The sequence below is a fragment of the Budorcas taxicolor genome, chromosome 2, assembly GCF_023091745.1.
Source record: "Budorcas taxicolor isolate Tak-1 chromosome 2, Takin1.1, whole genome shotgun sequence".
Classification (NCBI taxonomy): Eukaryota; Metazoa; Chordata; class Mammalia; order Artiodactyla; family Bovidae; genus Budorcas; species Budorcas taxicolor.
In genome coordinates, this window is record NC_068911.1 from 171,925,890 (window position 1) to 171,944,213 (window position 18,324).

At 48.9% G+C, this 18,324-nt stretch overlaps 1 protein-coding gene across 1 annotated transcript in view; it reads right to left on the reverse strand.

Annotated features, from left to right (window-relative positions):
• Positions 1-12,079: 12,079 nt before the first annotated feature.
• MACO1 (macoilin 1) overlaps positions 12,080-18,324 on the reverse strand; it is a 68,635-nt gene continuing 62,390 nt past the window's right edge. The window contains exon 11 of the mRNA XM_052658652.1: positions 12,080-13,473. Within this exon, the coding sequence (XP_052514612.1) occupies positions 13,271-13,473 (203 nt within the window). The 3' untranslated portion in view covers positions 12,080-13,270. The remainder of the gene's footprint in view (positions 13,474-18,324) is intronic.

Below are 18,324 nucleotides of genomic sequence, written 5' to 3' on the forward strand. Positions count from 1 at the left end.
TCTCCGCCACTGGACCACCGAGGAAGTCCCATCTGTTTGCTCCTGGAAGAGATACTGCTGAGTGAAGGGTGACTGGAGGCCCAGGGCGGGCAAGGCACCCGCCGGGAGCCGCAGGCAAGACGATGCTAGAGCTGGGACTGAGCCCAGGGCCTCCGGCTCTGGGCAGGCCCGCTGCGGGACCCGGGTGTCGTTGCCGCTCGGGCCTCTCCTCTGCTCTGCCCAGCCCCTGGCTCACCCTCTCTTGGTGAGGGAGAGCTCCCAGGCTCCCCAGGCCACTGGGGTGTGCCACTGACGCCCCAATCTTTTCTTTTCCACTGAGAGATGATTTGCCCAGAACATGTTGAACACGTTAAAAATTTGGTCACATTGTAACCATTTGGGTTACCATGGTGACCTCATTTTGAATTCACTTCCCAAGGGGGAGTTGGTAATAATTAATACAGCTCTTAACGCTGGCTGCCCGCCCACAGTGAGCATGGGGAGGATCACAGAGTCCCCTGGGACCAACTTCCCCAGGGGAAGCAGGGCTTCCTCCCTCCTCTGAGCAGGGTCCTGGGGTTCCCTGAGGAGGTAGGGGAAGGGAGAGGATGCCTCCACCCTACCCCCACTTTTGCACCCCCAACAGCCATGTTGTTGGGGCTGAACTAGATTGGGGAGCTCCCTTTTACGGATGGGGAATATGAGGTTCAAATGAGTAAGTGACTTATACAGGGCCACACAACAAGATCCAGGCAGCATCACCATTGGGCCAGAAGGCGGGTTTCCTGGGCTTCAGGACAGGGCTTTGGGGATTGCCAATGTTGGGGGAAGTCCAGGTCTGAAACTCTCCCCTTCTTAAGTGCCTGCAAGAGCTAAGGAGGAGGAGGCAGTTGGCTTGTCTGCTGGGAAACTGGAGTAGGCATGGCTCGGGCAAAAAGCTGGAACTTGGGAACATCAACTATAGAAGCTGGGTTTTAGTAAAGGGGTGGGGAGAAGGGGAGCTGGGGGAATGGCTTTGATTATCTCTGGTCATATCCCCAAACTGAGCTTGCTGTCTTGTTCATCTCAAGCAAAACAAAACAAACCCGTGACTTTAGTGTGCTGCCATCAGGCGGCGGTGTGATGGGGCTGTTCCTATCAGACAGGAAACCACTAAAAAAAATTCACTCATTTTTCAAAGCAGACAGAAGTCTAAAGAATTAGATTTATACATTTTTCCACATAATTTTTAAAAACTGAGATAGTGTTTTAGAAGAAAGATGCCTGTGATATAAGTTGGCAAGTCCTTCCCTGACTCTTAATTGTATCTATCTTCCAGCTCTAAACTTTGGGTTCTTCGGTAGTCTGATGCTGGGAAAGATTGAAGGCGGGGGGAGAAGGGGACGACAGAGGTTGAGATGGTTGGATGGCATCACCGACTCAATGGACATGAGTTTGAGTAAATTCTGGGAGTTGGTGATGGACAGGGAGGCCTGGCGTGCTGCAGTCCATGGGGTCGCAAAGAGTCGGACACGACTGAGCAACTGAACTGAGCTGAACTGAACTGGTAGTCTAACTTCATTTTCTGTCTGGTTCATGACTGGAGCCTATCCTAAATGTTTTCAAGCCAACTCAGCATCCTGGAAAGAGCAGGGGATGCGGATTCAGTGCCATCTCTCACCTCAGTTAGTCCAGTTTTGGAGGTAGCTTCTCATTACCCCAGGTCACCCCACATCTGTACAGTAGACTTTCCAAATGCCCTGACATTTCCCCCACTGGGTTTTAACTCTGACTGCCTGCCACACCAGAAGGTTAATTCCTCCAGACACAGACTTTGGCCCATTCGTCTCTGTAACTGCCCCAGATCTTAACAACAATGCCTGGAACATGGATGATGATCAGTAGTTTGTTGAATGAACAGATGAGTTCCCATTTCACAGATGAGAAAACTGAAGATCCTAGAGGGAAATGATAATGCTAATCTTAACAATAACTGACATTTGTAATGTGCCTACTAGCGCTTCCCAGGTGGTGCTAGTGATAAACAATCTGCCTGCCAATAAAGAGATGTAAGAAATGCAGGCTCAATCCCTGGGATGGGAAGATCCCCTGGTAGGAAATGGCAACCTACTCCAGTATTCTTGCCTGGAAAATCCCATGGACAGAGGAGTCTGGTAAGCTACAGTCCACGGGGCCACAAAGAGTCAGACAGGACTGAGCACACCCACATGTGTCTACTGTGTGCCATGTATATTAAATTCATTTAGTTCCCACAATCATTCCAGGAAGCAGATACTCTTATTACACTCATTATACAGATTAGAGAGCGGAGCCTGGAGACCTTTGGGATGGGAGAACAACTGAAGGAGAGATTTTTTAAAAAGTCCAGTTCAGCAGTTCCTTTGGGAAGAGGGAGCTGAGGGCAGGCATCATCCATCCATCCATTCATTTATTCAGGAAAAGTTTATTATTGCCAGTTGCCTGGTATCTAGGGGATCCCTAGGGCATGGTGGGCCCTGTGGTCTGTGGGAGAGTGCTGCCTGGTCTCCCTTTTTCACCCAAATCAGTCTGTGAATGAGGTTTTTCACCCAGCGCCTCATGGACAGCCCACGACAGGCCACCTTGAAGGCCACATTCTCACACTGCCTGGCAGCTTGGGTGGGAGAGGAGGGAAGCCCTCTTGCGGAAGGCAAGTGAGGTCTCCTTGCATCTCATTGGTCCTCATGGGGTTGAGGTTTCATTCCTGAGCCAATCAGAGTGTCTGACTCCACCCCCAAAAGAGAGTGTCATAAATTCCAGCCAAGTCCAAGTTAGGAAGATGAGAGAACTGGATCCGCTAAAGAAAAAAGCAGGGTTGGGGTGGAAAAAGGGGCGGTGCCCTAACGTGGCCACACTTCCTGTTGCCGCCTGAAACTGAGAGGGCACAGACAGACCCGACCGCACCGGAGGAGCTGCTGGCCGCCCCCCCACCCCCCCCCAAATCAAGGAGGCCAGCCTCCTCGCCACCCTTGGTCCGGCTGACTGCGAGCTTGGACAGGGCCTGTCTGCTCACCCACACAGAGCCCTGGGCCTGACCCGGGCAGGGCCCATGAAAGCGCTTGCCCTCTAGACCTTCTTTGACTCTGTGTGATGTCCCGACTGGGCTGAATTCCTGTCTCTCTCTCTCTCTGCAAACCCCAGCCACAAAGCTCCTCCCTCAAAGCCTCACACACTGTTGGTGGAAATGTAAGTTGGTCCAGCCACTATGGAGAACGTCATGGAGGTTCCTCAAAAAACTAAAAATAGAGTTGTCTATGATCCAGCAGTCCCACTCTTGGGCGTATATCCCAAGAACGCTGTCACTTGAAATGATTCACGCACCCCTAGATTCATAGCAGCGCTATTGACAACAGGCAAGGAATGGAAGCCACCTGAATGTCCACGGATAGATGAATGGATAAAGAGGATGCGAGCATACATACAATGGAATACTACTCAGCCATAAAAAGAATGAAATCACGCCATCTGCAGCAACATGGGTGGGCCTGGAGGTTATCACGATAGGAGAAGCAAGGAAGAGAAAGACAAATACCGTATAACGCACACGTGGAATCTAAAATAGGACACAAATGAACTTATCTACAAAACAGAAAAAGGGGCACAGGCATAGAGAGCAGACTTGCAGTTGCCGAGGGGGAGGGGGAGGGGAGGGATGGATCCGGAGTTTGGGATTAGCAGAGGCAATCTTCTTATCCATTATATATAGAACGGATAAACAAGGTCCTCCTGTACAGCACAGGGAACTATGTTCAGTATCCTGTGATAAGCCATCGTGGGGAAAAGAGCCCTCCCTCTAACTGCTAGAGGAATCCCAGGCTGCAGGAGACGTGTGTCTCAGAGAGGCTGGTCTTGGGCAGGCCAAAAAATTCGTTCGGTTTTCAGTAACACTAGAAGGCACTTTTTTTTTTTCCATTTCACCAAGAACTTTATTGAACACCTTATTCATTGACCAGATGAAACTTTTGGACAACCCAATAGACTTGAGGCGGCCAGAGGCTTCATTCCCCGCCCATGTGACTGACTCTCTGAGCCTGAGTTTTCTCACCTCTGAGTACACCAACCAACCCCTTGGGGTTGTTGGAACTCAGGAGGGTAGGTGGCCCCAGGGCCCATAGCAGGGAAGCACTCAGAGAATATTTCTCCTGTTTCCTGGGGCGGGGGTGGAGGGGGGTAAGAGAACGCAGAATATGGATGGCTCACAGTCGGTCCCAGTGCTCATTCTCTCATCCAGCAGACACTTACGGAGCATCTTCTACTACGTGCCAGGCATGCTACTGAGTGCCAGGGATACAGCAGTGAGCCAAACAGACAAAATTCCCTGGCTTCACGGAACCGACATTTTCCATCGGGGAGACAGACAAACCACAAGGTAAAGAAAACCTTTTAAATGTGAAAGATAGTAATTAATACTGAGAAGAAGAAAGCAGAGGCGAGGCATAGAGACTATTTGGTTTTAGTTGGTCAGAACGAATCAGACATTTGAAAAAGAAGGAACAGAACTGTCACAGCCAAGAGAAGCCTAAGAGATACGATGACTAAATGTAATGCAATGTCCTGATGGGTCCTCAAACAGAAAAGGGACGTTAGGTAAAAACTGAGGAAATCTGAATGAAGTGCTGCTAAGTCGCTTCAGTGGTGTCCAACTCTGTGTGACCCCACAGATGGCAGCCCACCAGGCTTCTCCGTCCCTGGGATTCTCCAGGCAAGAACAATCGAGTGGGTTGCCATTTCCTTCTCCAATGCATGAAAGTGAAAAATGAAAGTGAAGTTGCCCAGTCATGTCAGACTCTTAGCGACCCCATGGACTGCAGCCTACCAGGCTCCTTCATCCATGGGATTCTCCAGGCAAGAGTACTGGAGTGGGTTGCCATTGCCTTCTGAATGAAGTGTAGAGTCTAGTAATTAACAGTGTATCAATATTGGTTCATTAATTATAACAAAGGTACCAAGTTAAGGTAAGATGCTAATAATACGGGGAAGTTGGGTGATGAGTACAGGAATTTCTGTACTATCTTATCATTTTTTTCCTAAAATTGATTTACACTTAAAACTGTTCTAAAATAAAATGCTTATCAACAGTAAGGGAGACAGCAAGTGCAAAGGCCCTGAGGCAGGAGCATGCCTGGCAGGATTAGCAATTCCTGGCGATGCTTGATGGAGATTGGGAGGAGAGGCGATCAGAGAGATAGGTAGAAGATGAATTGTGTACAGGCTGGCAGGACGTTATAAGGACTCTTTTCTTTGCTCCAAGGATTATGTAGATTCACTGGCAGTCTGACATCACCTGATTTGTGGTCTAACAGCAGCTCTCTGGTTGCTTTGTTGGAACCAGACCATGTGGGGCAAGGGCTGAAGCAAGAAGGCCAGTGAGGAAGGCCAGTGAGGAGGCTCCTGCAGATGTCCGGGTGACAGAGGATGGTCGGTCAGACCAGAATGGTAGCAGCGGAGGAGGGCAGAACGGGTCAAGTTCTGGAAATATGTTGTATTTCCAGGGGTAGAGCTGACTAGATCTGCGGACGGATGAGACGTGCAGTGTGAGAGAAGGGGAGGATCCAGGGGCCACCCGAGCTGCTGGAAGGATGGAGGAAGACAGGTTTGGGAGGAAATTAGGTACTCAGTTTAAAAAGACTGAGTCAGAGGGCCCATGAGACACCCCAGAGGAGTTGTCAAGTGGCATCTGGAAATACAAGTCTGCAGTTGCAGAGCGAGGACCTAAACTGAAGACTATGAACGTGGGAGTCAGCAGCAAAGAAAGAAAATTGCAAATTCTCAAAGCTGGGGAGGCAAGATCCTCTTGGGGGAGGGAGGGTGAATGCTGAGGTGGGGAGACACACACACACACACACACACGATTTATGAGCACAGCCATTTAAATGAGCTTATGTAAAGCGATTATCCTTCAGTAAAAAAATAAATTAAAAAGAAAAAAAAAGAGCTTAGAGGGACTTCTCTAGTCCAGTGGCTAAGATTCTGTGCTCCTAATGCAGGGGCACAGGTGGACCCCTGGTCAGGGGACTAGATCCCACATGCTGTGACTCAGACCCGACACAGCCAAGTAAATTTTTTAAAAATACTTATAATAATAAATCAAATAAATGAGTTTAGAGGCTTCCATGCTTTAGCTCATATCATCCTGGCAACAAACTCTCCAGTCCACTTCTTATATGTTCCTCCTAAAACAGCCGAGAGGATTAGTGACCTGATGGGTGAGGTGAAGTGCAAATAAGCCCAGTGCCTGGCCGGTGCTGACTCACTGAATTCTCACAGCACCAGTGTGACCTGGGGACCATTTTCATCATCCCCATCTGACAGATGAGGAAAGTGAGGCACAGAGTTTAGGGGACTTGTTGCAAGCTGTGTCTGACAGTGAAAACCATCCTGGGAGGTGGGGGTCCGATTCCTCTCTGCCTTCCCAAGGGGTTCAGTTGATTCCGAGTCAGGCAGACAGACAGGGCCCCCCCCCCCCGACAAAGGCCCGGGGTATCTGCTACAGTTCACGGGGGTCGCAGAGAGACGGAGCGCAGCGTAACTGCTGTACCACCTGCCACGAGCGCCGCCTGGTGGGCGAATTCCTCTGGTTCTCAGGACACTTTTGGCTTCTGGTGCAGCTGCTGGAATGACAACACTCTCAGGACAATGAGCACGTCAAGCTGTCAGTTCCCCCGGGGGCCCAGCTTTATAGATGCCTGGGAAGCTGTGACATGTGCTCTCAAAGCTACTTTTGATGTCTCAGAAAGGCTGCACAGGTGACTTGAAAGGTAGAATTCTCTGGCTTTTCAGCTCCACCGGCCCTGCGGTGGATCAGTTCTCTGAGCAGTTACCTCCTGGACTGATACGATACTGGCGCCGTGCCATGCCGGGCCAAGTCACTTCAGTTGTGTTCAACTCTGTGCGACCCCATGGACTGTAGCCCCCGCCAGGCTCCTGTGTCCATGGGATTCTCCAGGCAAGAATACTGGAGTGGGTTGCCATGCCCTCCTCCAGGGCATCTTCCCGACCCAGGGATTGAACCCAAGTCTTCTTCGTCTCCTGCACTGGCAGGCAGACTCTTTACCACTGAGCCACCTGGGAAGCCCCGGACAGCTGTTTGGCCAGGTAAAAGTCCCTTCGGTCCTGGCCCAACCCCAGACCCACAAATGCCCATGAAACCTGTCTGAGGCCCCAGGCCCCAGCCATTACCCTCTAGTTCTCAGCCCTGGTTGTACATTAGAAACCCCTGTGGAGTTAAAACAAAACAAAGCCCAGGTTCCTCCCAGCCTGGTGAGGTCCGGCTTTTTGGGGGCAGGCCCTGGGGATGAGCATTTTAAAGAGCTCCCCCCGTGGTTCTAACGAGTGAGGGACGGACTCCTGAGGCCTGCTTCCCACCACCCTCACCCTCTGCCGCAAGACTCTGCAGTGCCTGGAGAGGAACGCCAGCCCCCCGGGATGCCAGATCTGTAGATTTTCGAAAAAAACAGACAAAAATCTGGATAGTGTGAAATCTCTCAATTCTCAAATGTTGAGTTGTTGTTTTGGCTTTTAATTCCATTGAAAGTGTGTTTTAAAAAACGTCTTATTATAAAAGTAATATTAGTTTATTGTGGAAAATTGGGAATATATGTAGTGAGATACAAAGAAGGACAGGCCTCCCAGGCAGGACCATGGTAAAGAAACCCCCCTCTGCCAGTGCAGGAGACATGAGATGTGGGCTCGATCCCAGGGTTGGGAAGATTCCCCTGGAGAAGGGAATGGCTACCCACTCCAGTATTCTTGCCTGGGAAATCCCATGGACAGAGGAGCCTGGCAGGCTATGGTCCATGGGTCGCCAAGAGTCGGACAAGACTGAAGCAACTTAACACACACACGTAAAGACGAAAATGAAAGTCACTTCTAATCTTAAGTGCCTCTTAGGTTCTGAATAGGCAGCGATTCAGACCATTCTGAAAGAGTGTGCTGGAGGAGTGGGGGCCCCCAGAAGTCTTCCTACGGAGACGGAGTTCCATGTCTTGAAAGCCTGGCCATGCAACGCCTTAAAAAGCTGGTCCCTCAGGCCATTGATGCTTGTCAGAGACAGACTTGGAGAACCTCTCCTGCTCTTTAGATCAATATTCCTTCTTCTTTATACATAATAACAAAAATTACATTTAGAAAGAAAGAAATCTTTAGGGCCGAACTTCTGCTATCCAGTGGAGCTGGCTCTGGAGGGGAAGCTCTCTCGCTAGGCTCGCATGTGCCCCCTGGTGGCAGCTGGAGGGATGGCGTCACAGGGCTGGGCTCCAGGGCCCGTCCTGGCTGCTCTCCAGTCAGTGGTTCTCAAAGTGGGGTCTTGGGACCCAGAGTCACGTGGTAACCTGTTAGAAACAAAAATTTTCAGGCCCTAAACCTCAGTTCTTCTGCATAGAAACTCTTGAGGGTGGGGCCCAGCAATCTGTGTTTTAACAAGCCATTTAGGCACTTCTGATGAAACTTCCAAGTTTGAGAACTACGGTTCTAGATAAATTCAGGCCTGGTACCAGATACTGTGTCAAAATGACCCAGGCTCTGAGGGCAAAAGGCAATGACCGTGCCGAAGGAGCTGCTGCTTGGTTAACACACCTCCTCAGCCCCATCTCCCTCTCGGCCCTCAGGTGTCTGGAGGCTGCAGAGCTGGGGAACGGGCGGAATGGACCACTGCCCAGAGTAAACCCATCCTGGCTTCTTGGACACAGCTCAAAAGACCACGCCATGTTGTGTGATGCTAAACCTGGGATTCTTAGGACAAAGATAAGAGGTATAAGGGCAGGATGATTCCAGAACTCTCTAGCAAGCCCTTCCTGAGGGCAAGACTAAAACTTCAGCAGAGGAATGAAAAGAAACACTGAGGTAGGAATAAAGCAGAGACGAGGGAAGCCCAAGGAAGGAGGAGACCAAAGAAAGTGCGGTCCCCTTGGGCAGATGGATCCGTCTTTAACCAGGTACCTTCCAGGAAGAAATGCTTCATAATTCGATTACTGTCAAAATGAAAAAGCCCCACACTGACTCAAGATGTAGCTGAACTGGCACCTGGGGAAATTTGATCTGGGTAAAAAACACCTAGGTCCCCAGCAGGTTCCCTGCAACCAGGCTTCCCTGACAGAGAAGTGGCTTTGCAGGGCATCGAGCAGTTAAGGAAATCTTGGCACCTGGAAAATTCAAGGAGTTTGTAGAGAAAATCTGACAAGAAAAACAAGGTTTGCGCAAAAACCAGAGACAGGGAGATGGAAGAAGTCACAGTAAATATGCTACTTCAAATTTCCCCTCTCCTAGAAACAGTTGTACTGTCATTCTAACAGTAAATACTATTACAGAGATGTTCTGATTTAGTTAAGACACCATATTTCAGGTTACATGTCTCATCCAATAGTTAGCTTTATTCATTTAATAAGGATTCATTGAGCACCCGCTACGTGGCACTCATTGTTCTAGGTGCTGGGGTTACAGGGTTAACAGATGAAAATCCCTGCCCTCACAGAGTCTGCATTCTAATGAAGAGCGGGGAAAGGTAATACACGAAATAAGCGAAAGGTGTAACACTCTGGGTTCTTCCTCTCCAGCTTGCCCCTCATCGATTAAGTTCTCATTCTGAATTTTCAGGGATGGACTAGAAAAGTGACAGTGTTGAGGCTTCGGGTTGGGAAAACCGGCTCAGGCAGGGCTTCTTAACAATTCACAAGCAATGGAATCACCTGGAGACGTTCGAGTGCGGGTTTAACTGGAGGCCTGGAGCAGAGCTCCCTCCCAGGTGCTGACGCTGCAAGCCCTGGGTGCAGACCATGTGCTAAGGAGCTCCCTTGGAAGTCAGGCTGTAGGGACAGAGTCCCCAGTGTGCCCAGTCAGCCCAGGATGCCGATTCCCAGCCAGGCTGGCCTCACGGCCACTCCCTGCGGCAGCTCCAGCTCTGGGCCTCGTCGGAGGCCCTGGCTAGTTCACGGAGCTCTCTTCTTCCTGATTCCCAGTGTCTTCTTCTGGGCAGCTGGGCAGTCAGGAACAACGCTGCTGCTGTTTAGTCGACCTTCTTAAAGGTGAAGGAACAGCACCCACCGAGAGGCTGTGCTGGTGGCAAAGCTGAGAGCAGACTGCCCTCCCCACCTGGAGGGCTCTGCCCAGCCCAGAGCAGACGAGGGCTTCAGAGAGGGAGACGCTGCAGTCCTGTGAAGCCAGCTCAGCGCCAACCACCACTGAGTCACAGAAAACCAGGTGTTTATGGGGCTCAAGGGCCTTTAACCTAAACAGGTTTAGCTGCTGCAGGCCACAGTTGCCTAGTTTCCGCCTTCATTGAATTGGCTCTGGGGTGGGTTTCCAGTTTCCTGTTTTGTCTTCCTCTGGGATGATGTGAGTTTCGCAGGAAGCAATCTGAGAGCAGCTGTTAGAAATGTTCAGCATTCCAGGTGGCTGGCCACAGCCTTGTGGAAACAAACATGTGAGCCTGGGCAACTGGGATGGCAGGAGAAAGGACTATCCCCTTCCTTTTAGGCTGGGAGCCATGAGGAACTGTTCATTCTCATTTTGTAGGGGGTCTCAGAAAGATGATCAGAGAGGGAATGGGCACACAACAGCTATTTCCTGATGTCACATTGGGAGACGTCAATAAAGACAGGTTATTCAGCCAATCAAAAGGCATGCAGGCCGCTTTTTCTGTAAATCATCATCCAGAATGGCAAACATTATTTTGTGGCCTGTAACAAATGATACTGTACTAACATGGAACCATTTCATGATGGCCCTAGAATAACAAAGACGACAACTGGAGATATCCTTGGTGGAAAAGAACACGACAGTGAGAGGCTGTGGGCCGACACATTCCTTCAGGGAGGGTGAAGGCAAAAGCCAAGTGGAGGGGTCTCCCCTGGGGAACCTGGCTCGCGGAGTTAAGTGTGGTATGTTTGCAGCAGCCTAAGTGGCCGAGACTCAGGAAGGCTGTCCAGCCATAGGGCCAGGGCCGAGGTGCCAAGAGCAGAATTTTCCAAAACTGGAGCCAAGGTCAATTGCAACAATGGCCAAGAGAGGAAAGGAGCGGCCCAGAGGGGCAGGCAGCTGGCTACTCAGAGGATGAAAACAGGCGAAGCCCCTGGAAACGAGGCAGGACTACAGACATGGTTACCCTGGAGATCAGCTCAGGGCGCGCAGCAGAAAGGAAGCCCGACAGGGTACTGGCCACACAGCGGCCGACAAGACCCTGGAACACGGAAAGGCAACGTGCTCTTAAAAGTTTCTCACCAACTACCTACCTTCCGAGTCCACCCCAACTTGCTTTTTGTACCAGAAAACAAGTCAACTTTGTTTCTAATGCCACAGAGAAAGGAAAAGGCGGGGAGGGAGAAGGAGGGAAGGAAGAGGGAGGGTGAGGGGGTAAGAATGGATGCATCCTAAGACTAGAAGGGAAACCGCCTGAGAGCTGGGGTGGATTCGTCCCATTTCCTGCACCTGAGCCCCGCTACACTTGCCACGGTCAGGGCGCAGAACCGAGGACAGGAGAGTGAAAATCCAAGGCCCATTCAGAACAATCTACCTTGTGTGTCCTCCTGAAAAGTTAAAAAGGCAGAAAACTAGTTTTTATCTGTAAGAAAATGTTTATTCTTTTGAACCCCACAGGAAAAAAAATAAGAATGCAGCCAAGACCAAGTATTTAACCAAAGTAGTGTCCCAAAAGGCAGCAAAATGGGGGAAACCTCAACACAAAGTCAGCAACAATTTTCCATGTTTTCGCACAAAGATGAAAAAAATCCATGACAATTCCAAGTAACACTTTCATGGTGACAATTACACAAGATGATTCAAAAATGCAAAATGGCAGCAACATGCACACCTGGCTAAAGCTAGAAGTTTTTAATCCCAAAATAAGATCTGTGATTAAAAGGATGATTCTTTTTAATACTTCTGTTTTGCTGACTTGCTTGTCCTACTTAACTTGCTTTAAGTGAGACGTACATGCCAATTAACAGGAAATTGTAGAACTATGTCCTTCCAGAATCCACGGCAAGGAAGCCAAGCCAATCTGTTTGGTTTCTGAATTTTCCTAGTTTCCAAATACAGTTTTGCTTTGCCCCTCCCTCTCCCAGACCCTCCCTCCACCCCCACCCTGATTCTTAAAACACTTCCAAAGGTTGCCAGTGCAAACACTTTTCTACCAATGTATAATACACATTTGAAATTGAAATCTTTGTGCAGAATTTTGAGTTTTAAACTCTTTAAAAAAAAAATAAAACCCTCCTTGGCACAAGAGCTGAGGAATTGTCAAGTTTCTTTTAAATCGTCAAACACAAGATGACAAAGACTGGAAAGCACAGTTAAAGGAAATTAAAACAAAAACCAAACCTAGAACTGCAGCTTTTATTAGCCGACATTGCAGTCTCTCGAACACAACCACCACCCAGCTCCCCCTCCCAGGGTGCCTGCCTGGAGACCAGTTCAGAACACTGTGGTGCTTTCTATGAAAGGAAACACAAGGTGTGGCTTGGCGGTAACAAACAGCCCAGCTACCCACCAGTTTCACAGCAGGATCCGTAGTGAGCTTGAGAGAGAGAGAGAAGACAGACGATGGTAAAGGGGGAAATCGTTTAAAATCAAGTTTCCTCTTGAATGTCTTTTCCCAAGGCACTGTGAACAAGACTGCTGCTAGCTAGTTTCCAGGAGCGGACACACCGATGGGAATATACACATTTGAGACACGGACCCTGTGACGGTCTCACAGCTGGTCTCATCACCTGAGTCTCTCCCCTCGGCTGAAACGATACTCCTTGAATTTGTGTGGTCCTTGGAGGGGTCATCAATTTTTGTTTTCTGTAATATCTTCAATGCAGCTATGGGATCAAAACTGTGTTTAGGTTACTGAACCTTTTCACACTAAAAACTAAAATTTTTCATTATCATCCCATGTGAACCCAATGTGCAGGTTTTGCTTGCTAATTTAAGAACAAAACAAAAATCAAAGGGCTGAGAAGCAAAAACTGCTTTTTTTTTCTTTTTCTTCAAGAGGAAACTGTAAGAATACATAAAAGGCAAAATTGGCTACTTGAAATCCAAGAATGGTTTTAATGTATTGGCCGAGAAAAATAAACTGCAAAGTTCTGTGAGGTCTTCTAAAAATTTACAAGAAAAACTGATGGGCAGTTCTAATCAGACTTGGATGTTATCTTTCCCCCCCTTTTTAAAAACGACAACATATACAGTCCCACAAAATACAATATCAACTTTTTTTTTAATCTTGACTGCCAGAGACGCTCCTTTGTGATGCCTTCTGATAACCAAATGGCTGAACAAAACACACTGTTGGCCTTCATTTCTTCAGGGGCTGGTAAACAGAGGCATTGGGGTCGAGTCCAGAGGGGCTAGTCTCCACGAATTTGGAAGAGTAGTGGGGGGAGACAGGGCTCAGGGGGCTGGCGGCAGCGCTGTATGCTATGCTGGGCATGACGGCCATGACTTCAGCTATCTTCTGTTTTAGGTCCTTGATTTCCTGGTCTTTCTGAAGAATTTGTCCTGGAAGATCAAAGACCCACCATTAGTGAGAAGGAAGGGCTCACCCAACACAGTGGCCTTTTGGGCCCATCAATCCCAAGTGGGTTCAACTCCAGCTTTGATGGTTTGCAAGGGGAGACAGTTTTCCTGTAATGGGCCAGTAAATATTTTAAAAACTGTGAGCCACATACTGTTCTTGTATTTTTTTTCAAGACCATAGTAAAATGTAAAAACTATTTGCAGCCCACCAGTGGTACAAGAAAAGCTGGCAGGCCAGACGTGGCCCATGGGCCGTGGTGTGCGAGTAGAAAGTCACTGTGTCTAGGCAGCTGTGATGAAGCACAGAGCTCGGGCACCAGGAGCCACGTGCTGAGCTCGGCAGCAGCAGCGTGGCCTAAGAGGGGGCTGCTCTTGACTTACGGCTCTGCCTCGCGAGCTGAAACACTGCTCTGGGAGGACGGAGCATCTCTGAGTCAGGGTAAGCAAGGCAACCAGCTCCCGCCTGCCACACGGCCGCTTCCCTTCTGTGCTCTGTGTTGTTAACTCCGGAGGTTTCTGTTTCTACTGTATCACAAAGCTGTCCCTGCTCCTTCCATCTAAATCAGACCCTAGCCCCAGCCCCCAACTCCTCGATTCTCAACACACCATAACTTCCCTTTCTGTCACCTTCTTCCTTGTAATAATGCTAATAATCACTATAGCTAACACATATGTGCCAGACACTGTTCTAAGTGCTTGCACAGACAAATTCATTTACTTATCAAAACAACCCTCTAAGGTGGGAATTATCATCATCATCCATTTTATAGATGAGGAAACTGGAGCACGGAGAGGTGGAGTGACAGATGTGGGATTGAACACGACGCAGTCTGGCTCCAGAGTCTGCATTCTGTCTCCTATGAGTGTTGAAATGGGCGATGGCTAGTGCCCCATCAGAGAAGGCAATGGCACCCCACTCCAGTACTCATGCCTGGAAAATCCCACGGACGGAGGAGCCTGGTGGGCTGCAGTCCATGGGGTCACTAAGAGTCGGACACGACTAAGTGCCTTCACTTTCACTTTTCACTTTCATGCACTGGAGAAGGAAATGGCAACCCACTCCAGTGTTCTTGCCTGGAGAATCCCAGGGACGGGGGAGCCTGGTGGGCTGCCGTCTATGGGGTCGCACAGAGTCGGACACGACTGAAGCGACTTAGCAGCAGCAGCAGTAGTGCCCCATATCTCTCCCCTGGCCCACGAGCTCTGTGAGGGCCAAGACTATTCCCCCTTTTTCGTCTTTGCCAAAACCTTAGTGCCTGGCTCAGTGCAGAGCTGAGACCCTGCAAGGTATACATCCTACCAAAGTCATTCAGTTATCAATGGCTGAGCAGGATTTAAACCCAGGACCAACCACTTGGTTCCAAAGCCCACACAATCTCCATCATGCTTTTGGTCCACTAGGGGAAGAACACTTAGGAGGAGCCCTTTGGAAATTTAAATGCTGAAAAAAGTAAGAGGCTGCATTTGAGTTGCACTCATTTTGAGTCCTACAGAAGATGGTAATGTATTCGAAATGTAAGAGAGTGTGGTGGCAGATTTTAAAAAATGATACAGTAGAGATGAAAGCCATTTTGGAACCAGGATGAATCAAATGATAGAGAAAGCAGGAGAAAGGCAACCAGGGGTTTGATTTAAATTACAAAGTTGGGTTCCTATTAGAATATTCCAAGCATGACAGAAGAGAGTAGTAGTGGGGAAGGCAGAGGCAAAGAGCCGCAGACAGGAACTGCTCCCTCCGGCTTCCTTCACGTCCCCTCAGCTTCAAGTGAGCATCAAATACCCTCCTTCTCTTTGAACAAAGAAAACCTCAGATGAATAAAATACCTAATGGCATCTGATATATGAGCCACTGAATCTTCTTTTCCATGCAGATTTAAGCTTGTTTTCTTTAATCAGTAACGTACAAACATTCCCAGAGCTTTGGCAAAGACAGCTCTCTGCTTCTCTGTGGCTTTACAGGAATTTCCGGGCCAACAAGGAAGTATAATCCGTGTTGAGAAGCCAAGCTCCCCTTGGCTACTCTGAGACCAGGTGCTGCTTCCCTCCAGGAGGTAACCTCTTTCGAGTCTGTAAATCCAAGCAAACGGGAGGAGGCAGAGAGAGGGTGGCCACTTCTCAGGGAGCTGAGCCAGGCAGGCAGAAAAATACAGTGTGTGCTCAGAAGTCTGGCTCTAAAGCAGGATTCCCAGGAAGCTTCTTTTCAAATGTCTTTCCTTGAATCCGCAGATTCGTAAGTCTGATTCTCAACCCTATTCTCTTCCTGCTCTGTCGCTGCCATCCCAAGCCTCTCCTATGGCTTCACTGACCCCGCCACCCCAAGGGGCCCCAAATTCCCACTGACTGATGAAGACCTTCAGCTCAGTGTCTGGGAGGCAACTTCAGATCAAAGCATCCCAAAGCAAATTCACTTCTTCTTCTCATTCCTTAAATCTGTTCCGCTCTTCTTCCAAAGTTTTAGCAGCCCTGTTGGAACATGTCACCCTCTTCCCTCCTGAAAATCCAGGAGTTACATCCTCTAGTATTGTTTCATTCACGGTCCCCCTAATCCACTCTCTTCTTCCACATCCCTCAGCTAGAGGTCACTGGACTGCTCCCTTGGACGTTCTCAGCACTTTCTTTCCTTCACTTACACTGTTCCCTCAGATAACAACGGTCTTCCCTGCCATTCTCTTCTTTCAGAATTCACCCTTTAAGGTCATGTACCTACTGCTATATTCAAAATGGATAACCAACAAGGAGGCCCTATTGTATAGCACGTGGAGCTCTACTCAATTTTATGTGTCAGCCTGGATGGGAGGAGGGTTTGGGGGAGAATGGATGTATGTATATGTATGGCTGAGTCCCTTCACTGTTCACCTGAAACTTCCACAACATTCAGTTCAGTTCAGTTGCTCAGTTGTGTCCGACTCTCTGCGACCCCATGAACCTCAGCATGCCAGGCCTCCCTGTCCATTGCCAACTCCTGGAGTCCACCCAAACCCATGTCCATTGTGTCGATGAAGCTATCCAACCATCTCATCCTCTGTTGTCCCCTTCTCCTCCTGCCCCCAATCTTTCCCAGCATCAGGGTCTCTTCAAATGCGTCAGGTCTTCGCATCAGGTGGCCAAAGTATTGGAGTTTCAGCTTTAGCATCAGTCCCTCCAATGAACACCTAGGGCTGATCTCCTTTAGGATGGACTGGTTGGATCTCCTTGCAGTCCAAGGGACTCTCAAGAGTCTTCTCCAACATCACAGTTCAAAAGCATCAATTCTTCGGTGGTCAGCTTTCTTTATAGTCCAACTCTCACATCCATACATGACTACTGGTATTAATTTGCTATATCCCAATACAAGACAAAAAATTTGAAGTATGAAAAAAAAAAAGAATTCACCCTTCAAAGTCCATTCAACGGCTCCTCCTTTAGGAAGTTGCCTTGACCCCTCCTCTGGCCTTTCAAGCCGCCTGCCTCTACCGTGTGGTGGCAGGCCTTATGTGTGGCTTTCCCTGGTATGGTACTTCTCATAGCATCCACGCTATCCTTGCCCTAGTACTAAGACATTATCTGCCTTCTTCATGTGCATTTCCTCATGAAACTAAGTGAAATCTTCCAGAAACAACATGGAAAATGAAAGTACAACATACTGAATGTAGAAACACACTTGAAATACACCTCCCTGGGACACTCAGTTTTAACACTTTATTGACTGGAGACAGTAACACCACAGGCATTAGTTCCTGCAAAAATCCCCTGGTCAATAATGTGTCAAGAGTGTAAAGAGGTCCCTAAGACCAAAAAGTCTGAGTGCCACTACCTGAGTGGAACCTCAACTAGAGTATGTCTTGTTTATCTTGTCTCCTTTTCACCTTCTAGTAAAATGGTTCACGTAGAGCAAGTGTGAATGATCTGCAAGTACCTGTTGAGATATTCTTTTCCTTCTACTAAGTCAACTGCTTGAAAAAATTTTTCTTCAGTCATCTATTTGTGGCTTATCAACTTCTGGAACAAAATCTAAATTTCTTTTCATTAGGTCATGTCAGGTCTCTATTCCGAAGCCTTCCAAAGCTTCCCATGGCATTTGGAATAAAGTCCTTTCCATAGGCGGCAACGCTTGGCAGAATGTGGCTCCTGCTACTTTTGATCCTAAAAACTCTCCCCGCCACTCAGGCTGCAGCCCCACTGGCCATGACGCAAGTTCCCTGCAGACACTTACCTGCTCCCTCTCTCTCCTCCCAGTCTCTGCTCACACGCTACCTACTCAAAGGCTCTTCCACGTCCCCCATGTCAAACCGGCAGCGCCCCCTCCGCCCCAGCACAGGCTCCCTTGCCACTGCTTTCTTTCCTTCACTGCACCCCTCCATGTTATACGTCTGCCCGTTACCATCGGTCCCCTCGGGGATGCTCACAGTGTTTGGTACACAGCGAGTTTCAGTGACATCTGCTGAGGAACAGCCTGCCCCCAGACCCTCCTCCTTCCACGCCCTTATCTGCAACCTTTGCTCCGGTCAAACAGAGCCAGCAGCGCCTCACTCAAGCGGCTTCTTCCCTTTAGACGGCTCTCTTCCCTTTCCACTCACTACACCGTTTCTTCACTGGGCTAACCCCTTCTCATCACTCAAGACCCAGGGGAGACAATCAGCTCCCCTGAGAAATGGCCCTCTCTAACTCTCTAGACCGGCTGAGTATCTGCCGATGTTCCCAGAGAGCCCATGCGTCCTGTTCCATTGGCACCTTCTGGTGACTCTGCAGTTCTCTACATACTTCTACAACACTCTGAGCTCCTTGAGCACAGAAACTCATACTTTTCCCTGTGTGCCCTGCTGGACATGTTCTCATCTCAAAATACGTTTGCAA